This window comes from Poeciliopsis prolifica, unplaced genomic scaffold (genome assembly GCF_027474105.1).
Source record: "Poeciliopsis prolifica strain line A6 unplaced genomic scaffold, Auburn_PproV2 SCAFFOLD004, whole genome shotgun sequence".
Taxonomy (NCBI): domain Eukaryota; kingdom Metazoa; phylum Chordata; class Actinopteri; order Cyprinodontiformes; family Poeciliidae; genus Poeciliopsis; species Poeciliopsis prolifica.
In genome coordinates, this window is record NW_026562379.1 from 7130865 (window position 1) to 7157365 (window position 26501).

The window sequence follows — 26501 nt, forward strand, 5'->3', positions numbered from 1 at the left end:
AACAGCATAGCAATAAACAAAAAAAGCTAAAGTTTAAACTCACTTCTCGGCAAAAAAAAAAACTTGTGCATACATGCGTGTGCATGCCCCTATGTATGTATGAATGTCAACCAAGGCAAAGACACAAAGGACAAAAGTTCAGCCCTGCAGTAAAGTGGCTAATTATACAGTACAAGTCTGGGCATGTCCTGGAATACAACAATTCCTGGAAATTAGAGTATAGTTACATGTAAACGTGCTTCAAAATCATAATATGGTAAATTTCATTTATTTTATGTAAACTACAGGTTGTTATGACTATTATTTGTTTCTGCTTGTAAGTTTTGTGTGAATTGTGTACCATGAGTTAATAATTCAGTTTAATTGAATCATTAATTTACTTACAGGTAATGACATAATGCAATTCCATTGTGTAGTTTATAAAGAACAGTAAATATTTTGTTCATGTTTGCACTGAATTTATTCATGTGCTGGGGTTAAAGTTGTAGAGTGGTGTTTAATGCAGCGACATGAGCCATCTAGCGTTGAAAGAGAGGAACTACAATCAAAGTTTTTCGACTCGAGTCAGAAGGTAACAGCTTTCCTTTTGTCGCCACCTACCTGTGTTGACGTGTAAAAGCAGCCGGGTACCACAGTTTTCTTTCAATATGTTCATATCATCGCAATAAGTAAGTTATTTGTATTTTTTTTAAAATTGAATGTAATGTAAAAAGCAGACTGCAAACATGTTAATAAGTAATGAAAAATAAATAAATGCAACTAGGTAATGCTACATTGTGTTTCACCAAAACATATTCAATAATATATCTATTATTATTTACAATTGAACATTTGATCAAAATTTGTTTTTATCCGTTTTGTTTCTTTCCTCATCAATTTGCAGTCTTTAATCTCTTCAAATTGATCTATTAATCTATTGATGCGCTGGCGTGGCGTGTCCCTCAAAGAGACAGTGAGAAACTGTCTCTTTAAGGGACCCGTGAGATAAAAACCTGCAGTGTGCAGCGATCGAGTCCACGACTCTTGGAAACTCCACTTTAAACGAGGTTCTCCGCCAGTTTCCGGTCAAATGTCGGGATACTTTCTGCGTTCCTCAGCAGGAACTCGTGACCTCATCCGCGGCGCAGGAAGCAGGACAGAGATGCGGTGCTGATGCTGCCGCCTACCTTGGCTGTGAGCATCCGTCTCTCTTTCCAATGCGGCACCGAGATCAGCTGGGAGGTTTGGACACCAGACGGTGACTTTGCTCGGGATATTGCCGGATCAAACGGCAACGCACAGATGTACGATCAATAATTAATGGGAAATACGTCTGAGTATTGGGGAGGGTCCTCCAGAAAATACCCTGGAGACTGAAATCGTGCACTCTGGTAAGTTTTGGCGTAGGCTATTTCACTATTTCCCATTTGTACCGCAGCGTTTTGAAAAGCACCACTCATACAGCAGACCAGGCGTCCTCTGGAGCTGATGTCAATGTGAGCCGACTGGCGTTTCACTTTCATGTCATGATGTCACTTTTTTTTTTTTTTACTGCAGATCTGATTATTTGATCCATGATATCCCTGCTGTGTGTTCATAATTCATAATGATAATAATAAAACATCTATGTGCGCTGTCAGTGCGCACATAAATGCGCACTGATAACAGATGCCACCGACGGACCAAGCTAAAGAAAATATGTGGATTTTGTGTTCATGTGATGCAGAGTTTAGGCAATGATAAAAAGGAAGAAAAAAAAAAAAGAAAAAAAAGGACTCAATCCGTATTTTAAAAGTGCGTCATGAAGAGAACAGGCACACCTTTCACTCACTGGCTCTCAGCTACAAACTTGGTGTGCGCATCTTTTTGACTGCAGTGCTCCAGCGACTGAACCCTGTTTATTGCCTACAACTCCCAGCATGCAGCAACCTGAGAAACTCCATCCACAGCATGCAATGTCCAGCATTACTTTGCATAAATAAGAGACATTGTGATTTAAAAGTACAGAATTTAGTAAAAGGGGGTAAAAAAATTTGGGGAAAAAATGCAGCTTATAATTTTTTAAATAGAACAATTTTAGATTAGTTTCCTAATAGTTTCCCTGTATTACAATCTACAGCTGATATGACTCCACAGCAGGCTAAAATTTGGGTGTTAAATGATTGATAAAGCAGCAATAGCATATACTGGTATTCACATTACAGATTACTCAGGAGGGGTTCAGATCCTCATTCTGATATTAGCTTTTCTTTACATTTACATTTTTATAGACATGACTTAGCACATATGTCTATTACTTACAATTGAACCAAAACGTTTAAAACAGCAATGCTGGCTGTTATGTTCAGAGAGGACACATGTGAGCCTTTGTCTGTCTTTAAAAGAAAAAGAGTAATTTGGACCAGGACTTTTGGCCCTTGATAAAATCATAATGATGATTTTCAGTGAGTCTCAAACTTGGTCTCGAAACCACCAAGTGGCCACCCAATAATTTTTTTTTTTCATTATCATTATTTGCAAGAATTGCTTAACTGATAAACCTTTAGAACTTAAGTTCTACAAATTATGGATTGGAAATTGGAAAACAGCTACAAAAAAAAATTATTTGTGATACTTTTAGTGCAGATTAAGTTGGCTTTTATAAGTTTGTCAATCCTCCGTTTTCGATTTTAAGCAGCTATGCCTACAAACCATTGTGTATTCTGTCTGTGTTTGCATTTAAAGCCAGCCTACCTCTCTTTGATTGTCCCCTGAGCTGTGAAATGAGCGAGCTGATGTTACCTCTCAGCTCAGCAGAGTGTCGTCACTGGAGTGTTTATGCTCTGTCCGGGATCTGCGACAGAGAAATGAGCTCTGACTATTGTCAGAAACTTCTCACGTACGCTTCTGCTAATGTTATTAAAAATTAGGAAGTCCATCAACCATTTCAAATGCTGCCAGAAGGACATGACACAACATAAAGAGCACAACTATGTCACACAGTTTTCTGCAACACAATCTGTTAGGACACTTTGCTTTACTTTTATAATAGCATGCTTTGTGTTTTTATCTACTTGTTAATTATACAAACTATTCCAAATCCAAGTAAATGCAGTCTTGATTTATTGTTCCATGTGTAAAACTAAATGACAACAGATTTGAATTTCCAAGCATCTATACATGTTCTCCAGCATCTAGATTTTCAGTTGGCAGATGGTACGGAAGAACAAAAACCCTTCACAAAATTAAAAGTTTGGAGCTCTCAAATCTTCATTGATTTTCCCAAAACATTCATTTTTACAACATTTAGCCTCAAATTATCTTCATTGTTACTATGTTTAGGGTGAAACTAGGCCTAAGAATTGGACAGTGTTAAAAAAGAATCCTATGTTGTCATTATCCAAGTATTCAAAGGAATAGGAAAATAAATGTTGATCATTAAACTGAAGTTATGCCGCAAGTGAACGAGACAATACAGAAGAAACCCAGAGAAATGAATCAGACTCGGTTTAGCGGTAACATCCTCACGAACCTGGGAGGATTAGAGACGATGCGGAAGTGACTGGGGGGTGAATCCTCTTGCCTCCTCTCCGGTGTTTCTGCTCTCAGCCGCGCTGTGTAATTCATTATTATTAGAACATGGCCTTTGAAGGAGTTACGGTGTTACCGAAGGGGAATTAACTATGCCGCCTGCTATTGTTGCTGTTGTTTCCAGGAAGTCGTGGTGCTTTCACATGTGCAAGCAGCTCGGGAGAAGAACCGCAAACGGCGCTCAGAGGACAGAAACAAGTGAGTGGGGTTTGTTGGGATAAAGAGGGGCTCAACACAACACCGGCATTATGCCGCTGACAAACAACTCCGTGTCTCCGACTGTTAAATGTTTCACAAGCGTTCCTTTAATTAACTCGACGTCTCCAAAGAAAGCCTGTCATGTGTGTTTTGTGGCGCTGTTTTGAACGCAGAGCGTCGTTGCTGTAAATAACGGTTTTCTCGCCTCACCGCAGCCGTTTTCCCGGTGCTGTATCCCTGCGCCCGGCGGAGAAGATAGTCCAATGAAAGTGTCCGAGCCGGGACAGAAAACAGCAACGACATGGCAAACTGTCCAGACCCGTGGTGAGTTCAAGAAAAACATCCCTGCCATTATGAAGCATATTGCATGCAGTGGATGCTCTGAACGTGACGAGAAGATTGACAGCGTGTCTTTTTTTCTTCAAGGGTAACATCCACTACCTTAAACTAACATCCACTACCTTAAACTGGTGAAAATCATACTTGTGTGGTTTCATCTTTATATGTGTAGAGGGTTTAGTTTAAGCACAGGAGGATGAGAACCATCCTCTGTTGAAGCAGCTGCCACACCCACTCTCATCCAGTGAATGCACCACTGTGCACTTGACTGCATAGGTCCTGTGGCCTGCTGCTGGACAAGCAAGAATATTTACTTTTATTAAACACCCACCCTTGAGTAATACAGCAACCGGTGCATGTGTAAAATGTTCTGCAGCACAATGGTCTAGCATTAATAAAAAAGTAGAAAAATAAATCATAGGTACAATGTGTGCAGAAACAACTTTCTTACAGTGCCTTGTATTCCCACCCCTTGAGCATTTTGTTAGGTTACACCCACAATGTTATTTTCATAGTTTTGTTATAGACCAGCTGAAAGTACTGCAGAATTACTGAGAAGGACTATGATGCTTTTCAAGCCCCTTTATTATGGAGCATCTAAAGAAAAATCACGGCTGCTATGTTTTAAAAATGTTTTTAAAAATAGTCTGTGAACAGATTGCAGTTGTGCACTTGACTGTATTCAATTTTTATCTTAAGTCTCTGGGAGGAGAGTATGCTAAAAATAAAGGCATTCACATTTCATACTTTTATTTGGAAGGACATTTTAAAGTTACATATTTAATTTTAGTTGACTGTTAAGTACTACTTTGGATTGGACCCTTTGCTTCCAATCACAATGTAGAGTGAAAAAAGTGAATTCTTTTGTCCTCTACACCATATATAAACACTAGAAATGCCAGTAACAGATGGGTACCATGCTCATGTTTCTTCCAACCTTTTAGGTTTAATCAATATTGATTGTAACTAAGACTCACATCCTCCACTGAGGGGGATCATATCAGGCAACTCATTTTGCCCTGTTTTTGACATCCAATTCATCGTCTGCTTTGTGGACAGCATTGAAGTCAAAATTGATTCAGATAATTCAAGCCCTTTTAGTCATGTCAGGGGCTTTTATCTGTGTTTGTTGTTTCCAGGGTGCCTTGGGTGACAGTTAGTCATGAGTGCATCGGCCCGAGGTCCTACCAGTTGTCCCCCTTCACATCCATCCAAGATGTCAAACAACTGCTGTACGAGGAAACCAACCTGCCGGTCAAAGAGCAGCGTCTCCTTCACAATGGGAGGATAGTGAGTGGCTTCGTTTCTACCTGAATGGCATTATTATAAAAAGACTGTTGCACCATTCAGGACACACATCTTTGCTGTAGCTGCAGCACAGATGCTCTGACATTTGCATACGCTGCAAACATCTTCCATTGTTCGAAGTGTCTTCTTGAGATTTTTCCCCAAGGTATAATTTGTTGTTCCTACTTTTCACTAATTGAGTTCTCTTAGTGTTATTGAGCTTATCTCTAATCAGAAAATGGCAAAGGTCAGCATGGATCTTTATCTATTGATCGATTGCCAACTGTTGACTGAAAAATCTGCTGAATTTGGAGAACGAGAAGCAAAAATGTATAAGCTGCACAGCCATTAAATATATCCATCTTCACTAGTGAATTTAGTTCATTTTATGAAACTGTTGCTTTTTTGATGAATAATTTTTTTGTGTTACTCTGGTGAAGGTGTTTTGAAAGTGCACTCAATGAATTTCCTATTACAACTGCAACTAACAACAAATCTAGACTGATCGAAAGCACCAGGTGCATATGAATTGATGCTTTAGTGTTCGTTCGTCCTTCCAATTTAAAAAGTAAAAAGAAAAGCTTTGAACCCCACCTACCTGCTATGACCAGACTTTATTTCATGTATTATTTCTTACCAAATCTAGACTTAATGTCGGCTTCCATGGTAAGCATTCCTTATGAGGAAACAAGGATATTGTGCCAACTAAGTATAGGTGTATAATTTATGTTGTTTTGCTGCTTCTGCTAATGTTATTAAAAATTGGGAAGTCTAATGGAGAAGATATGCCAGAAGCTCTACTTAATCAAAGAGGGATTTTCTACTTAGAAGAAGCTAAAAGGAGGCATTATTCTTCCCATCTGTGGATGCTTTCAAATGATATAAAACAGTCTTTTTTTGAAATTTTTATCTATTCTTAAATCAGTAAATCACAATTTTTCATTATATTTGCAAGGACCATCTGCTTAAAGTTATTTGATAGTTTTCCATTTAATTGCTTCTTTATTAATTTTAACTAGGTGGGCATTTCTGAGATTAAAACAACTTCTTCAAACATTGTAGCTATTTGCATGCTTACTATAACCATTATGCATCAGCCCTTAAACACCATGATAAGGTTGCTGATGGAGGACTTCTTCTGTGTGCAGCTGGGTTTGCCTTATAGCACATTCTAGCTAAAGAATGCTGAGTGCAGCGACTAGCAGTGTCACCTTGAACAGCCACGCTCAGCTGCAGCATCGGGCCCTCATACTGACTTTCTGCCATGCTGCTGCATTGATTCTGAAAGACGCATTGGGAAAAGATTATTAATCACTCAGTTTGCAGTTATCACTGGGAATGGTTCATCTGTAACTGTGGCATAGTGTCTCTTTAGTTGTCAAAGTATTAATCAGTCTTACTTCTCGCACTGTCTATACTAATTATTTGCATTTAAATAAATGAGTTTGATCTAAATGTATTATTGTTACATTAACTATTGTTTTTCACAATATCTTTTAGATGTTACATCTGTCATTCTCTTCCAACATTATAGTTGAATTAGTTTTGTATATTAAAGTGTTTTTGTCTTTTATAGCTCGATGATAGAGTGCAAATTGGCAGCTTGGTCCCTGCAGGAAGCCCAGAAGTGTCTATGACCCTGGAGGGTCGAGGCCTTAGAGGAGGAGGTAAAGTTGAAATATTTTAATCTCTACCATTAACATTACCTTTGTGCAGCCCATACAGTATGGTCTGTTTCAGGGAGATTTGGCCAAACTACACCTCCACTGGTGGAGTTTTTGAAGGACATTCTCAGAAGATACCCTGAAGGGGGGCAGATTCTGAAGGTGAGTGGAGTTTATGTCTTAAACTCTTTGGGTTACTTCTGCATTTTTATGCAACTTTTACACTTGTTGACATCCCCGAAAAAAAAAAAAAAGCAAATAGACCTAAATAAACACGTTTATTGCAGTAGCATAATCTCAGACTAAAGAACTCAACTTCTAATTTGAAACCATGTTCAGTGGGAATATAAGATCCTGCATTTAAAAAATAAAAACCTACATTCTTTTAATATCACTTTTGTGTATCCTCTTTTTGTCAAGAGGACTCAGACTCCTCCTACAACATCGTACCTTTTTGGAGTTTACAGACATACACACATAGGCATTGTTTATTTCACACCAGATCTATTCAGAGTGTTTCTTTACTGAGTAACGAGTGACTTGCTGTGTAGTTCTATCTCAGTCTTTCAGCTAATGAGTCTACTGCCCCGTCTGCCCGTTAATTACAGGCATGATAGCGATGGGTTAACTTTGACTAAAAGACTTTGTTAAAAATAGGTGCTTTACTTTCAAAATATTTATAACGACACAAACTGTCAGTCGTGAGGAAAAAGAAAGAAGGTTGTTCTTGTTTGGGTTTAATTTCTTCCCGCAAGCTTTATTGTGAAATATAGGAACATTACCAAATATTAAGGCTTGATGTCCTAAGTGGAGTCATCCACTCTAATTATTTATTTTTTTAACTGCAAAGCTTTTTGGTTAAAAGCAGTGCTAAAAAAGCTCATTTCACTCTAATGTTCCTTTGTTCAATGTTTCTCATTGCTTCTCTGCTTCATCTTGAAGGAGCTGATTCAAAATGCAGAGGATGCAGGAGCCACTGAAGTGAAGTTCTTATACGATGAGACGGAGTACGGCGTGGAGTCACTGTGGTCACCTGACATGGCTCAGCATCAAGGTTAGCAGTTACTGGTGAAGTGAACTTAGCAGTGGAGTCTGACTGTTTTCGCAGATAATCCACTACTAATAAAGTGAATTCTTTTCTTACTTTTAAAATAATGCACTGCAATCTTTCATGCAAACATTGGAGTTTCTAAAGCTCCTGAGTTCATTTATGCTGTAACCTGCAGGGACAGCGCTGTACGTCTACAATGATGCTGTGTTCACTGTCGAGGACTGGAATGGGATTCAGGAGATTGCAAGAAGCAGAAAGAGAGATGACCCGCTGAAAGTTGGACGATTTGGTATCGGCTTCAATTCTGTGTATCATATTACAGGTGAGAGTTTGCTGGAAAATGAAGGAATATAACTTATATTTCCAAATGCTTCCTACTTTGTAGGCAAAAGACAAAATTAGTTTAGAATAAACTGTTTTCTTGGATGAATTACAATATTATACTATATTTCCTTATAGAGTGTATAGGAATAAATCAAATATTTCCTAGTGAAAATCTTCTACTGACCAATCAGACAATGGTAATTATGATGTTATTTGGGTGTTTAGTCAAGAACATAGTGTAATGTGCATTTTTGTTCAGCCCTTTTTTGTGATAATATTAATTTCAGTATACATCAAAAAACATAATAAAGATCAAGGATCACAACTTTGTTTGTCTCTCATGTATTCAGATAGAATACATTGATTTGGCAAAGCAAATAATGTTAGCAATTAAGTCCTTACATATTTTTACTGTATCAAAGTTTAAGATCTCATTCATAAAGTTGCAAATATGTACTTTCCATTTTTTAAGTTTGTTCTTTATTCTTATGTTCCAGATGTTCCCAGTATCTTCAGTGGGGATCAGATTGCCATGCTGGATCCCCATCAGACCCTTTTCGGCATGCAGGAGTCTGGGCAGTGTTGGAATCTGAAGACGGACATAAAGGAGATCACAGAGCTTGGTGATCAGTTTGCACCTTACACTCACATATTTGGGATTTCGGAGAATACCATCCGGGATGGCAGCTTTCCAGGAACTCTGTTCCGCTTCCCACTTCGTGTGAAACCTTCCCAGCTCAGTGGGAATATTTACAACAAAGAAAAGGTGTTGGAGCTGTTTGAATCTTTCAAAGCCGATGCAGACACAGTTCTCCTCTTCTTGAAGAGTGTCCAGAAGATCTCATTGCATGTCCGAGAGTGTGATGGGACAGAACGAGTGTTGTTTGAGGTTAGAGCAACAGAAAAACCCGATGATAAATTAGAAAGACCAAATGCACTGAAGACACTGTGTCAAGCAGTGGACAGCTACAGTAATGGTGTTCCCAGCTCCATCATCACATGTGTCACTTACCAACTTCACATAGAGACTCAAGATGAGACATCTAAAGAGACTCAGAGGACCACATGGCTGGTTTGTAATGGAGTTGGAGGCAGAGGGATGTGTGCTGAGTTGGACTCTCTGGCGGACGATTTGAAGTTCATGCCAACAATTGGCATTGCCTTGCCTCTAACTGTCATAAACAAAGAGGACGGAGGTGCCACATCTGGTTTCTCAGGACGAGCTTTCTGCTTCCTCCCTCTCCCACCGGGTGAGGAGAGTGAGACAGGGCTTCCGGTTCATGTCAGCGGCTTTTTCGGTCTCACCGACAACCGGAGGAGCATCAAGTGGCGAGAAGTGGACCAGTGGAGGGATCCATCTGCATTGTGGAATGAGCTGCTTATAATAACTGTCATCCCGAAGGCTTATTTCACTCTCATTGTGGATGCTATAAAGAGGGTGCAGACAAAAAAGGACCAAGACTTTCCTTTGTCCCCAAGAGGAACATACAGGGCATGGCCAGACCCTAAACAGGTCAAGTCCCGCTGGACGCCCATTCTCCAGCCCCTCTTTCATGAACTACTGCAGCAGCGAGTGATCTATTCTCTCAGTGAGAGCTGGGTTGGAGTGGAGCAGGCTGCATTCTCAGAGCTCGACACTGACAATGATATTTCAGAAACGGTCATCAACTACCTCCAAAGCTCAGGAATGCAGATAGCAAGGGTGCCAGCTGCAGTGGACTTTGCTTTGGCTTCCTATTTGACTGAGTCTACTGAGGTGAAGAAAGTTACTCCTTCTTTACTGCGGCAAACTATCAGGAAGAGCAAACACAAAGGTCCCTCAGAGGAGAAGCTACTGCTGCTGGAGTTTGCTCTCAGTGATGCCAACTACAGTGATCTCATAGGGCTTGAGCTTCTGCCACTCCAGAATGAAACATTTACATCATTTTCATCTTCTGTCAGTGAAAAAGACGCCATTTACATCACATCTGAGGCATTCCCCAGGTAAAATGGCTGGATAAACAACCAATAGATCAAGAGATTTAACCTCTTGTAAAGGGTCACTGTAAAAAATGGCAAAACTATTTTGTCAGAAAAAATAAGTCTAGCAGTTTATCTAAACAGAAATTAGTCTGTTTTTAATTTGATGGCACTTATCTTTATCCATGGTATGAATGTTTACAAGATTCTAAAACGATGACAGGTTTTACAAATGGTTATATACTCACCTGATGTAGCTTATTCTTGATCCCAAATATACAGATGAAACTACTGTTGGCATATTGTACAGCATATTGTATTTGATAAGTGCCAGAAAAATCTTTTCAGCAGTTACAACTTGCTTTACATTTTGTGATTTGGATCAAACACTTTGGGTTTCCTTTCACAAGCTTTTCAGACAATTTTGCATGAGCTCTTCCCAATGATTTTTTATAACTCAGGACTTTCTGATTACCACTCTAAGACTACACATGCCTATGTCTTAACTTCCTTTCATAATGTTTCCTCCTTTACCTCTTATCTATTTAGTAAAGTGACTTGATCCAATCTGACACATTACACCCATCATACTTCCACACTAGTTGGTGTTCCAAAAGTAAAGATGTTTATTGTAGTAAAAAAAAAAGTCTTACTTTGAACTTACATTAACAGACTTTAGGAAATGTCAACAAATATTAAAGTCTTTGTCCTTGTGGGCATTTGCAAACTGTAATCTGGCTTTTTTTTTTTTTTTTTTTTACATATCTTTTAAAGTGATGGCTTCCTTCTTGCCAAAAGGCCTTTCAGACCATGTCAGTACAGAATAATGGCAGTGTTACCAACTTCAGACAGCATCTTAATAAGATCTTTTGCTTTTGTACTGAGGTTGATAAACGCATTTCACACCAAACCTGTTCATCTCTGGAACGCAGAAACCTTTCCCATTGTGTTTAATCTTGCATGTTGTTTATACAGTTGAATGTGTCACTTTGGGCCATCTGGAATTTATATCCAAGGACGGTCCAAGTTTGCAGAGATCTACTCTTCTCCTTACTGATTTTATTTGATTTTTTTAAAAATCACACAAGAAAGAAAATATGCTTGAGATCTTGATTAGTGATAAGGTTCCTCCATTTAACTCAAATGTTAATCCATCATATTCATGCAAAATCATAATTTCATCTTCTAACATCACCTGACATTGCTTAACAATGTAATAATCATAATGTATTTTTAGTTAATTGTTCAGGGATTAGACAAAAATGAAATAATTTTGATAATTCTACTTGCCTAAAACAGTAAAAGATTAATCTGATTTATTAATAAGCAGTGACATTTATATTTGTTTCTGTTATATGTACATGCAAACAGCAAAGATTTTTACTGAAAGTTTCAAGTGGTGTTGACTACTCCTTTGTTTACTACATTTCGAATTTCCTTTGCTTTATTTTAAGGTCTCTCTATCCAGGACTGGAGCATCGGTTTTTACTGGAAACTATGAAGCCTTCAGTGATGGACAGCTTAAAGAAGGCTGCCAAAAGCAGAGGTAGTAACACACCAACATTTTTTTACAGGTCATCTATATAACATGCTGTAAATATTTTATGTTTATATCTATGCATCCTTAATCCAACAGTGGCTAGTTTATGTGATTTATGGGTTTGTACTGTGATGATTGTGCGAATTGTTACCATGATGTTCATTAGGCCATTTTTTTTTATCTTACTCTGCAGTTGTGCCAGCAGTGCATTAAATCTGCTACATTTCTGCCAGATAATCCAGGTGTAGATGACAGTAAAGAGAACAGACAGTCTTGCACAAACATTAGGCATGTAGTGATGACTGGAGCGCTTCTTCAACCCAGAAAAAAGGCTTCTGGATTTTGTTTCTTGCCCGAACATAGCAAGACTAGTTCACCAGCCAGTATTACCTTTTTTTATTTCTGGTGTTACTATTTAAAAGGATAGGACAGCAAAAATCACTTTAAAGTGACAACAAAACAACAAAGTTTCGTAGATGGTGAGCAGATTCTGTATTTATTTATAATCAATATGTTTGCATTATTTTAGCAGTAGTAGGAATACTTTTTGCTTTTCTGCTTTAAAGAAAAGACATGAAATCTTTTTAGATATATTTGTTTTTAAGTTTTGTGCAAGACTTTGAAACTTTGAAAAAGTGATATAATCTCATTCTGGCCCATGACTAAAGCATATCGATTCACAATAACCTGGACATCTAGTCCATGAGCCAGAAAAAATAAAATGCAGAGTATCTGTCAAATCAAAATATACATAGAATATCAGAACAGAAATACACCATTAGAGGCCAGACGTAGCATTTTTTACCTATTTTTGGTGCTTCATTGTAAATAATTGTATTATTGTTGTTTATATCATTTAACTTAAGTATTATTTTTCTGATGTCCCTTAGAACATCAGATCCTCACATTTACACATATAATTAACATATAGCTTTTAATGATAATTTTTCATCCAGTGAGATAGAGTCATGTACATCTTCCAATAATATGTCATTTAAATTACAGTGCAGCAGTTTCTTTGGGGGTGTTCAGGTAGGTATTACAGAGGGTGCTATATATCTTCTTATAATTAACCAAAACTAATGTGTGGCTGCAGACAATTAACTCGCCTATATGAAGAGAAAAATAAACAACTCGCACATTATTCTCTTCGTTTTTTTTTCTTCTGTCAAAACTTTTTCTATGATCAATTAGACCAATGTAGGATTCACATATTACTTTATTTTAAAACTGGTTTTGTGATTTGCATGTTTCAAGTCAGTTTGAACAATTTTCTGCTCAGACAGTATGCTGCTATAAAGTGAATTGTGGAAGCTTGTTTGCCTGGATCACATTACTTTTGCATCTTAAATATTGTTAATACATAATTTTAATTAAAATGCTTTTTCATTGTGAAAATGATTGTCAAGTGTTGCTCACTTTTAGAAACTAACTAACATTGTTGAACATTGTTGATAATGTTCAACAATGAACATTATCTAAGGTAATATTTGACACTGAGTCCACTGTTGTTCTCATTTTAACAGGAAGACCCTGTACTCAGCTACAAGTGTTGAATCCAGAACGATCAGCTCGACTCATCAAGGAGATACTCTCTACAGCCTGGCCAACAAGAGACTTCAGTGTAGAGTGGGAACCTGGAAACAAAGAACTAAAGCATCCCACAATTTCATGGTTGAAAATGGTTTGGAAACATCTCTACATCAATTTTGCTGATGACTTAAACACATTTGAAGACATGCCTTTGATCCCTCTTGTGCCCCTTGAGGACAGCAGGATCACAATTAAGCTTCTTCGTCTCAAAACCCCGTCACCCATAATTCATGTGGAGAATGATGAGGCTCCGGTTTCTGAAATCCTTTTGGACATTCTGGAAAAGCTTGGAGGTGTTGTCATAAAAAAACTGGACTCGTGTTTGCAGCACCCTAAGCTTAAGTGCTACATCCATCCTTGCTCTCCTGGTACGTTTTTGGAAATTCTAACTAGACTACCAACACAGCGGTTGTCTAGCCAAGTCTCGTCTTTCTCAGTGGAAGAGAAAATTGTGCTCAGAAAATTTCTCGCAGGTCTGTCTGACATCACTGAGAAGGAAAGACATACATTATTGGATCTCTCTATCTTTGAAAAGGTGGGGCCCTATTCTGAAGGTACCTCATCATTTACATCAATGAGAGGTGCAAAAGCTTTACATCTCAGAGCAAAGTACCCTCCAGATGTGAAACTGTCAGAAAATCTTGTGGCCTGCCATGATGAGGAATCAATCCGTCTCATCAAGATGCTCAACGTGGAACAAGTCAAAACAACAGAATGTCTGAAGATGATTATTCGGGACATTGACAAGGGCTTCTATTCAAAAGATGAAACTACCCAGATCATGCTTTGGGCTCTTAAGCATCTGGGATTTTTAAAGAACGAAAACTCATCTGTGATTGGATGGCTTTCTGCTCTTAAATTTATTGAGTTGTCATGTGGAAGGTCTGTAAAAGCCTCAGATCTTTTTGACCCTGAACTAGAGATTTTACAGCATTTGTTCTACAAGGAGGAGAAAACACGGTTTCCCACAAGTACATTTACCAAATCTCCTGACATTCTCCATTCACTTCGACAACTAGGGCTTAGAAATGAGGTGCAGGTCAGTGAAAAAGATGTTCTCAAAGTGGCAAAGAAGATAGAGGAGTTGCAAAGCAGTGAGGAGCCTGAATGGGACTCAATAACCACAAAGGCAAAAACACTCTTGCAAATTCTTAATAAACAAACCAAGTTGATAAAATCAGCTGATATCCAGGCCTCGTTGCTTCAACTAAAATGGGTACCTGTCTGTAAAGAAAGACCTCTAACTTACCCAAATTCTCTTGCTTGGATTGGAGATACACTCAATATCTGCTCTCTGTCTGAGATGTGTGAAATATGCCATGCAGTGCTTGTGGGATCTTCAGTACCACTGGTTGAACACACCTCTGCAGGTTTCAAGAAGGCTCTGAAACTTACAATAGAGCCACAAGTGGATCAGGTATTACAGCACTTGAAAGCTGTGAATGACTGGCATAAATCCCAAGCATTTACCACTGAGGATTGGTACCAGTTTCAGCAGATTCTATTTGAGATTTATGGATTTATGCAAGCTCATCTTGAGGATGCGAGAGAAGCAATGAAATCCTTGCCTTTTGATTGGGTGTGGACTGGAAAGACATTCACATCACCAGGCAATACCGTCTTAAAACCCCTCCCCGATCTAGACCTGCAGCCTTACCTCTACTCACTGCCAAAAACAATGAGAAAATTTCATAAGCTCTTCAAGTTTTGTGGTTCTGTTGAAGAAGTTGTTCCAACCCATGTGTTTGATGTCATTGCCACAATCCAAAAAAGATGTGAAGCAGAGATTAGCAAGGAGGAAAGTAAACACAATATTCTGCTCTTGATCAACATCCTCAGATGGCTCTACAATAATCAGATTCCAGTGGACACTAATATGCAAGTGCCTATCTTTTGTTACAAGAACCCCAGCAAATTAGTTATGAAACCCATTCATGAATGCACCTACTGTGACATCAAGGTCGACGATTTAAATGACTTACTCGAAGATGCCTCAGAACCTATTATATTGGTCCATGATGACATCCCAATGAAAACTGCTGAATGGTTGAAGGTGCCATGTTTGAGCACAAGGTTGATAAACCCAGAGAATCTTGGCTTTGAACAGTCAGGCCAGCAAGAACCTCTAACAGTGAGAATAAAAAATATCTTGGAGGAATATCCATCCGTAGCAGATATCTTTAAGGAGCTCCTCCAGAATGCTGATGATGCCAGTGCAACAGAGTGCAGTTTTCTTATTGACATGAGAAAAAACAATGACATTCGAGAAAATCTCCTCGACCCTGGCATGATCGTTTGCCATGGGCCTTCTCTGTGGTCTTTCAACAGTGCTGTATTTACAGACACAGACTTTTTGAACATCACACGGCTCGGTGGGTCAGTGAAAAGATGTGAAGCGGATAAAGTTGGCAAGTTTGGCTTGGGTTTTAACTCAGTTTATCACATCACTGATATCCCCATCATAATGAGCAGGGAATTCATGATCATGTTTGATCCCAATATCAATCACATTAGCAAACACATTCGAGACCGGTCCAATCCAGGGATCAAAATCAATTGGAGCAAACAACAAAAGAGGCTAAGAAAATTTCCCAATCAATTCAAACCATTCCTTAATGTTTTTAACTGCCAGCTGCCTTTAGCTCAAGACTCACCATACAAATACAATGGTACTCTTTTCAGACTTCCATTCAGAACAGAGCAAGAGGCCTCATCCAGTGAAATCAGTAGTCTGTACTACAACACCACAGATATTTATTCCCTGGTTGATGAGTTCAGCATATGTGGCCATAGGTTCATTCTCTTCACTCAGCATGTTGGATGTATGGTGTTGAAATACCTGAAATATGAGGAACCAAACCCAGCAGCAGCACAAGATGTGGTAGCTATTAACAAAAGTGTGTGGTCAAGCAAAGCCTCATATGGACCCTTGAGCATCCTAAAATCTGCAGCAAAGGTTATGAAGAAAGTAGCAAGCACCAACAGGGTTCCTGCTGATGTTCCTAAATCTGGCTGCATCATTCGTGTTGTGGTGGAGGAGTTTCACAATGTCTTCAAACGCATTGTGGACTTGCACTCTCCATTGTTCCGAGGTCCAGAGGAAGATCCCAACCAGTACTTTGAGATGGCGGCTAAAGGTGTCCAAACTCGGAGGCTGACAGATGAAATGCCCCAAAAAGCAATCGAGGTCACCAACTGGCTCATCTGTTCATGCATGGATGTGAGTGAAGCCCTCAAATTTTCCCTTAGTGACAGTGGAAAAAGACTTGGACTGGTGCCTTGTGGAGGAGTTGCTGTTCTCCTCTCAGAGGAAGAGAATCGCAAATGGACTGTGAAAACAAATTCAACACCAATTGGAGAGGTGTTTTGCTACTTGCCTCTCAGAATCAAAACAGGCCTGCCAGTTCACATCAATGGCTGCTTTGCTGTCACTTCCAATCGCAAAGAGATCTGGAAGACCGATACCAAAGGACAGTGGAACTCTGTGTTCATGAGGCACGTCATTGTCCAGGCCTACTTAGCAGCCCTCTCAATGCTGCGGTCACTGGCTGAAAGTGGAGAACTTCTCGAGTACAGCTACTATTCAGCATGGCCAGATCCAAGTCAGGTACATGATGACTTTGTGCTGATCAGCCAGGGCATTTACCAAGAAATAGCCAAAGGCGGTGACAGCGATCAGGCCAAGGTCTTTTCAGATGGAAAAACATGGGTGTCCATCAAATACATCAGATTCCTTGATGACACCTTACTTTGTAGGCCAGACATTGGCCCTGCTGCTTTCAAGATATTTCTAAAATACCTCAGAAAGAGTGGCTCACAAAACCTCTGTGCCGTTGAGCTCCCTGACTGGGTAAAGGAAGGATTTGATGATGCTGGATGTAGAGGGAAGTTAATGGAAAATACCCTGACAGAGAAGCAGTTCTTTTCAGAAGTATTTTTTCCTCACATTCAGGAGCTTGACAAAGAGCTCAGAGATCCCCTGATGCATTATGTCCTAAATGAGAAACTTGAAGACTTTGAATCAATTCTTAGGGTCACTCCTTGCATTCCTTGCTCTGGCCCCAAAAGTGAACTAGTCTTACCCTCCAAACTCATCCATCCAGAGGGAAGAGTTGCTAAACTCTACATTGCTGATGATGGAAGATTTCCTGAAGGAACCTCCAAAGACTATGTAAATCCAGTCTGTTTAGTTAAACTAGTGCAGCTGGGCATGGTGAAAGATGATCTATGCTGGGAGGACATCACTGAGCGTGCTCATTCTGTCATTGAGCTTAATGAAAATGATCACACAGCCGCATGCTTTCGTAGCAGTATACTACTGAATCTCATTGATGAGAAACTAAGGATGAGAGATCCAGTTGCAACTGAGTACCTGGAGAATTTGCAAGGTATCAAGTTCCTTCCATTTCTGACAAGACCTGCAGGCTTCTCTTTACCATGGCATGGGAACAGCTTTTCCCCAACCACAATGTTCTCTCCTAGAGAGCTTTACACAACTGAACATCAGGATACAGTTTGCCTAATGAAGCCAATTCTGAATGAGAATTCACCATCCTTTAAAGGGTGTGGTGCAATGTCATTGGCTGTGAAAGATGGTCTTGGTCTAATAAGGAAGCCCCCTGTTGAGTTGGTCATCAGTCAACTAAAGGAACTTTCTCAGTCTTTTGATGGTGTGACATTGTATCAGGAAAATATAACAAACGCCTGCTACAAATACCTTCATGAGGAAATGCTGCAGGATGAAAATGTAAGAGGTAAAATAAGTGGAGACCTAAAAGCATTTAACTCCATTTTGGTGGAGAACACATATGTCAGTCCGTCCAAAGTTGCATTCCACCTGAATTTTGATGCAGCTCCCCATCTTTATCAGCTTCCAAACAAATACAGAAACAGCTGTCGAGAGCTCTTTGAAAATGTTGGTGTGCAGCCCAGCTTTACTGTTGAAGATTTCTCTGCTGTTCTTGAAACTGTGAGGCAAGAGTGTGGACGAAGGACACTAACAGAGGAAAACTTCCAGTTATGCCGCAGAATCATTAGTGAAGGAATCTGGAGTCTAATTCGAGACAAAAACCAAGAGTTTTGCCAAGCAAATTATGGTGGGATTTTGTTACCAGACTGCAATCTAACACTGCAACCATCAAAGTCATTATGTTACAATGACTGCCCTTGGATCAAAGTCAGAGATTCCTCTGTGAAATACTGTCACGCTGACATTCCAAGAGAGGTTGCTGTGAAGCTTGGAGCAATCCCAAAACGTCACAAAGCACTCGAGAGATATGCCTCTAACGTCTGCTTCAATCCACTTGGCAGTGAGTTTGGACAGAAAGAAAAACTCACTAGCAGGATTAAAAGCATTCTCAATGCCTATCCATCAGAGAAGGAAATGCTGAAAGAGCTGCTTCAAAATGCAGATGATGCCAAAGCCACAGAAATCTATTTTGTATTTGACCCAAGGACACACCCCACTGACAGAATATTTGATGATAAATGGATCCCGATGCAAGGCCCTGCCCTCTGTGTGTACAACAATCAACCATTCACAGAGGATGATGTCCGAGGTATTCAGAACCTTGGAAGAGGAACAAAAGAGGCCAATCCAGGAAAAACTGGTCAATATGGAATTGGATTCAACTCTGTTTATCACATAACTGACTGTCCATCCTTTATCTCAAACAATGACATTCTCTGCATCTTTGATCCACATGCACAGTTTGCACCAGGAGCTACATCTGTAAGTCCTGGTAGGATGTTCAGAGACTTGGACTCTGACTTCAGATCCCAGTTTTCAGATGTTCTAAATCTGTATTTGGGAACTCATTTTAAGTTAGAACGGAGCACAATGTTCAGATTCCCCATCCGATCCATAGAGATGGCAAAAACATCAGAGATCAGTTCTGTCCCTGCATCTGATAGAATGGTGCAAAACCTCCTAGACAAGCTGAAAACAGATGGTGCAGAGCTTCTTATGTTTCTCAACCACATGGAGAAAATATCAGTTTGTCAAATAGATCATGCATCTGGTGAACTAAAAGTGCTCTATTCTGTCACAGCCAAAATAACAGATGGTGATCGACTAAAACGCAAACAATTTCATGCCTCTGTCATTGACAGTGTTACTAAGAAGAAGCAGCTCGCTGCTATTCCAGTCCAACAGATAACCTACTCGATGGATATAGAGGACACTGATGGAAGCATGACCTCATGGATGATCTGCAACAGATCTGGCTTTCCAGACATTGAAAATGTCTCCAAAAGTGTGGTTTCAGCTCACAAAAATGAAGACATAACTTTGTTTCCACGTGGAGGTGTGGCAGCATGTGTAAGCCACAACTATAAAAAACCCCACAGAGCCTTTTGCTTCTTGCCCCTTTCACTGGAAACTGGTTTGCCTTTTCATGTCAATGGACATTTTGCCCTAGACTCAGCTAGAAGAAATCTATGGAGAGATGACAATGGTGTAGGGGTAAGAAGTGATTGGAATAACAATTTGATGACATCACTTATAGCTCCTGCATATGTTGAGCTGCTGATTCAGCTGAAGCGCAGATACTTTCCAGGTCCTGATCCCACCATGAGTATACTACAGGGAACACCTCTTCATGTTGTTAAAGACACGTTGCGGAAATACCTCTTTTTTTTCCCAGCCAACAGACTTGACATTCAGGCAGACTGGTATTGCTTGGTGAAAGCAGTATACAACTGTATCCATGCTGATCTGAAGCGTTTGCTTCCTGTTGTAAGATCAGCCCAGATGGACAACTCTGAAATGCACTCTGTCATTTATATCTCATGGGTGAATACATCCACTGCAAACAAAAGCAGAGCCTTCTTTGATAATCTGCTTCAGGATGAGCTTCAACACTTGAAAAACACAGAGTATAACTTAACCTCAAGGAAGTCTGTGGCTGAAAATGTCTACAGGCTGAAAACCTTGCTTCTTGACATTGGGTTTAACCTGGTTCATAGTTGTGATGAAACAGCAAACCTCTACCTCTGTCTGGAGGATGCAGGGATTCCAGTCACATATGTAACACCAAGTGATGTTCGCCAATTTCTGCACACTTTTTCATCGCCTGACACATCTTGCCATGTTGGAAAACTCCCTTGCCGCCTCCCACAGTCTACCTTCAAGGTGGTTCATAACTTGAAGCTCCTGGTTGACTACTGTTTCAAAGACATAGAAGTGGATGAGGTCAAAATTGATGGCTTGCCACTGTTGATAACTATGGAGAATACTCTTCAAGTGTTTGACTCGAAGAGACCAAAGTTTTTGACAGCTCATCATGAACTTATATCATCTAAGAAAGATTTGTTTATGAACACATTGTACATGAGGTACAGCAACGTCCTGTCAAAAGCAGGAGTTGCAAAACCCTTTGACATCAGCAGTTTCAGTGACCTTCTGGGGTCTGTTCTACCGAGAGAGTATCGAACAAAGATCCCTGTAAAGTGGAAAGATTCATTTCCTAGTGAATCCTGGCTAAAGAACACATGGAGCTTCATCAGTGAGAATGTAGCTGTAAAGGAAGATCAGTCAGACATCAAACCCAGCTTTGAAACAGTACTTGACACACTGAAAGATTGGGCTTTACTACCTGGAATCAAATTCATGGCCAGAGAAAAGCTCGTCATCCCAGATCATGATGCACTCCTACCTCTTAGTCTGATAAACATTGCCATATTTCCACAGGGCCAAAATGACAAAGTCTTTCACACTCTAATGAAAGCAGGATGTATCCAGCTTGCAGTGAACAAAATCGGTGTCAAGGAGAGTCATATCATTCCTTTCCTGGCACAACACACAGCCAACATTGAAAATCCATCAAGCATTTTGAAAGCTCTGGAGTACATGATTCAGACATCTGCATTCAAAACAGCCAACCTGACTGACAGGGACTTTGAAGCTCTTCTGTTGTATTTCAACTGCCACCTACCTAACCTTTCTCAACAAGATGCACAGAGTCTGAAACTCCTCCCATGTTTTAAGTCAGTTAGTGGAAGATACATCAGCATTGCAAACTATGCTGCAAATTATGTTCTTGAGAAAAGCATGCCAAGTGCAGACATAGACAAATGGACTCAAACATCTTCATTTGCCTTTCTTTCTGACAGTCCACAGCTTAAAGAACTGTATGCTTTCCTTGGCTGCATACCAATCGATGACCTTGAAATTTACTTCCATCATCTTCTGCCAAAGTTTGACAGTCTCTCCTATGATGCCAAAGTTGAACACATTGTTTATTTGAAGGAGAGACTCATGTCAATGGAAGAAGGCTGCAAAATGAAGGATCAGCTTTATGATAAATTACAGGGGCTGTTGTTCATTTACGACTATTCAAACAGACTCAGACCAGCCAAATTTTTCTACGATCAGACCGTAAAGGTGTTTGAAGTTATGTTACCTGCAAAGTCTTTCATTCCGAATGACTTTTTTAGGAAAATAGAGCAAGTGACAAAACCTAAGAATGGTGCACTGTTATTGACTTCATGGATAACATTTCTGAGAAATATTGGTCTGAAGCATGAGGTCTCACAGCAACAAGTCCTCCAGTTTGCAAAAGAGATCAGCATCAAAGCCCAGACTGAAAGTTGGACCAAAGAAAAAGTGCAAATTGTTGTCGATGTACTTTTGAATCATATCTTTAACGAAAGAGTTGACCTCTTTCAGGGTACCTTTCTGAAGGAACTGTCAATGATACCATTTCTGTGTCCAGAAAGAGCTCCCAAAGAACTCATTAAACTTCATACTCAGTATCAAGAGATGAGTGGCACAGTGCCTCTGATACGTTTCAGTGGATCTCAAGTAAACCCAAAGTTCAAACAAACAGATATAATACACTTGCTGTGGACATCCTGCCCAATCCTACCTGAGAAAGCTACACCTTCAAGCATAAAGGAACAGGATGACAGTGGTCTTGGTGGACAGGAACAGCTTGACCAAGTTCTAAACATGTTGGGTGTCAACTTGGACCCACCTTTGGAGAAAGTCATAAGCAACTGCAAGAACATTTGCAACATATCAAGTCCAGATGATGAAATGGTGAAAACAAGAAATAAAGTTTTGAGGTCCACATATGAATTCCTCAGTGCGGACAAACGAGATTTCCATTACCTGCTACGTGGGGTGACATTTGTCATGGTTGAAGATGGTTGGAAATTACTGAAACCTGAGGAAGTGGTCATCAATTTAGATAATGAATCTGACTTCAAGCCCTACTTGTATAAATTACCTTTGGAACTAGGCACCTTTCATCAGTTGTTTAAGCTTCTTGGCACAGAGGATGTTGTGTCAACCAAACAATATGTTGAGGTGCTGTGGAGAATTTACAGGAGTTCTGAAGGAAAGCAGCTTGACCCAAATGAAATGAGAACTGTGAAAAGGGTGGTCTCTGGATTGTTCAAGTCCCTTCACAATGATCCACAGGAAATTCGCAAAGACCTTGAGAGCCTCAGAGATTTGATATTTTACTTGCCAAGCCATGATGGGAGACTTGCAAAATCCAATACCCTGGTGTTTGATGATGCCCCACACTACAAAAGCCGAATTCAAGGTAACGTTGGGGTTCAAATGCTTGTGGACATGAGCCAGTGTTATCTGGGGAAAGACCATGCTTTCCACACAAAGCTTATTATGCTACTTCCACAAAAACTAAGGCCGAGACTACTGAGTAGCATTCTCGAGGAGCAGCTTGATGAGGATTCTCCAAAAATGTGTCAATTTGGTGCTCTTTGTTCCCTGCAAGGTCGCCTTCAGCTTTTGCTGTCCTCAGAGCAGTTTATCACTGGTTTGATTAGGATAATGAAGCATGAGAATGATAATGCGTACCTTGTGAATGAAGAAAAAGCCATACGTCTGTGCAAAGCACTTTGTGAGGGACTCAAAGTGTCCTGTTTTGAAAAACTGCAGACAACTTTAAGAGTGAAAGGATGCAGTCCCATCCCACACAGTCGCAGTGAAACACTAGCTTTCTTGAAGAGGTATGGATCATCTGTAATTCATCTCTACATCCAGCATTCAGACAGTAAAGACATAAACTTTCTTCTGGCATTAGCCATGACATTGAAATCTGCAACAGACAATTTGATCTCTGACACATCATATTTGATTGCCATGCTAGGCTGCAACGATATTTACAGAATCACTGAAAAACTAGACAACCTTGGTGTCAAGTATGACTCAACAGAACCCTCAAAACTTGAGCTACCCCTCCCTGGAACTCCAATTCCTGCTGAGATACACCACACATTGCTCATGGATCCAATGAATGTATTCTATCCAGGGGAATATGTGGGCTATCTTGTGGACTCTGAAGGAGGAGACATATATGGTGCCTATCAGCCCACCTACACCTATGCCATCATCGTTCAAGAGGTAGAAAGAGAGGAGGAAGAAAATACAAGTTTCCTTGGAAAATGCTTCCAGATTGATATTGGTTACAGTGAGTACAAAATAGTGAGTTCCCTCGACTTGTACAAGTTTTCAAGACAAGACGAAAGCACCCATATCCGAGATACTAATTCCCCGCAAACCCCTACAAGCCCAGAGAGTCGATCCTCTGGTCTACGAATGATGCCTCCTGTCTTTTCTGGAAAAGAAAACCTTAGACCTCCTCCTCAGAAACAGTCTCCCAAAAAGATTAAACTTCACGCATTACCTGAGATTCTGAAAGAAGTGACCTCAGTCGTCGAACAAGCCTGGAAGCTTCCAGAGACAGAAAGAAAAAAGATAATCCGCCGGTTGTACCTTAAGTGGCATCCAGACAAAAATGCAGAGAATCTGGACATTGCAACAGAAGTGTTCAAGCACCTGCAAAATGAAATCAATCGCATGGAGAAACAGTCTGTGGCTGATCACCAAAATGCAGACAGAACTTCCAGGAGAACCTTCTCCACATCATCAACCCGCTTCCAGTCAGAGAAATTCTCATATCAAAGGTATTATTCATCGTGGAACCAGGAAGCAACCAGTCACAAGTCGGAAAGACAACAGTTCAGGGAACATTACACTAACTATGCAGGGTCTTCACACTCCCATCGTTTCTTTGTACCCCCAACCTTTAAAACAGTTGGAAACCCTGTGGAAGCCCGCAGGTGGCTGAGACAGGCCAGAGCAAATTACTCTGCTGCTCGCAATGATCTTCATAAAAATGCTAATGAATGGGTTTGTTTCAAGTGCTACTTGGCCACAAAGCTTGCCCTAATAGCTGCTGACTATGCAGTCAGAGGAAAGTCTGACAAAGATGTTAAACCAACTGCTCTTGCTCAGAAAGTGGAGGAGTACGGCTCCCAATTGAAAGGCCTTGCAAATGATGTTCAGATCTTGGAGGGATATGGCGTGGACAGTCTGAGGACCCGTTACCCTGATCTCCTGCCATTCCCACAGATTCCCAATGATAGATATACATCTGAGGTGGCAATGAGGGTGATGGAATGTACTGCAAGAATTATCATAAAGCTTGAAACATTTGTGCAGCATAAAATATGATAACATTGCTTAATAAAAGTCTGCAGATATTCTCAGTGAAACCAAGAACCCATATGGCTGTATGCAAAAGACATCACAAAGAATCCGCTGGCAGCTTCTGCAAAATGCAGTTTCTATCTGTGAAAGTGGGACATGCAAAGAGAATAAATACATGGCTCCCATACCTTGTTGGCCCATATATGTGCATAGGCTGTACATAGCTATGCCTCAGCAATATGTTTTGTTTACCAAAGTCCCCAAACTGACTATATTTACTCTTAGATTAAAAAAAAATGCAGCTTTTTTACTTTATCTTTTATAAAAATAAAAGAATATATTTTCTTGCTATAGAAAACTAATTCAGTGTACTTAAAAGATGTGCTTACTAGAAAGTATCTATACCCTGTTATATACAATGACTGCTCTCATACAGTGTGTCCTACTTTCAAAAGATCTACTAGCCCAGAAAACGCAATCATGTTTGTAATTGTTCTGTTTTTGTACTTTCCTGATTGTTTTCATATAATTTCTGTAAAAGTTGTACATTTCTTGTAACATTGTCAGCCATTTTGTTATGGAAGAAGCACTTTTGGAAACTCACTTGTATTTTCACTCATGTAGCATCAGTGCTTGGGGCAACTTGGGAAAATCCAACTGTGAAGAGAAACCCTTTGATTTAATTTATGCAGTAACCCTTTTTCTTCTTCGAAATCCCTGAAATGTTTTGCATCATGTTGACTTCATGTTCCTCTTTTCAAAGCTGGTGAGCAAATGTTTGAGCACATTAATGCTGTGTCAAAGAGCCATATGAATTTAGGTGTTATGAGGTGGGCCCAAATGTGACTTGTAATATTTCTAATTTACAACCATGTCTATATTTTTTTGTGATGTGAACTGTTCTGGTTTAAGGAACATTACAGCATCAATTGGCTGTTCTTGTGTGTATTTTTTGCTTTACCAGTCTGATTTTACAAATATGCTAAATACTGATCACATACTTTGGAAGTCATTTGCAATGAAATGCAATCTGAAATCTTTTGCTTGATATCTGTTTGCTTATTTCATCTCAAGTTTCAGGTAACTCTGACATCATCACATTGAATGAACCTTGAGTGTCAAATGTGGTCAGTGCCACAAGGCCTAATAAATTCCCATTAAAATTTGCATTCCCACATTGAGATAAATCATTTAGCAAAATACTGCAGTTAGTGCAATTTAGTACATAGTAATTTCAATTTAGATAAGAGAATCGTGTCATAACAGGCCATAAAAAAACACTGATGTGTGTTACCTGCATCTCCCAAAGCTGCAGAAGATCAAGCCAATGGTCAGATTATTATTTTTTTCGTAATAAAAAGTAAAAAACATCCACACCTGGGTCTCCCCTCTCATTGCTGCAACATTTTTTCTACAATGCATTTTTTTTTTACTGTATCTGTAAATACATCACTAAAATTTGAATATTGCATAAAAGTGTAATACTTCTTGCTCATCATCTCAGAAAGGGAAATGTTGATTATTGATTTATGATTT

General features: G+C 39.7%; 1 protein-coding gene across 2 annotated transcripts; it reads left to right on the top strand.

Annotated features, from left to right (window-relative positions):
* Positions 1–879: 879 nt before the first annotated feature.
* sacs (sacsin molecular chaperone) lies at positions 880–26335 on the top strand. Of its 2 annotated transcripts, XM_055028958.1 has the most exons (12): positions 880–1370; positions 3674–3747; positions 3963–4071; positions 5226–5376; positions 6950–7040; positions 7114–7199; positions 7980–8091; positions 8264–8410; positions 8910–10395; positions 11826–11917; positions 12917–12943; positions 13438–26335. In XM_055028958.1, the coding sequence occupies exons 3-12, from the start codon at positions 4049–4051 to the stop codon at positions 24987–24989; spliced, it is 13767 nt and encodes a 4588-aa protein (XP_054884933.1). In that variant the 5' UTR covers positions 880–1370; positions 3674–3747; positions 3963–4048; the 3' UTR covers positions 24990–26335. The 2 variants fall into 2 exon arrangements, with proteins under 2 accessions (XP_054884933.1, XP_054884934.1); XM_055028959.1 differs by lacking the exon at positions 12917–12943.
* Positions 26336–26501: the final 166 nt, after the last annotated feature.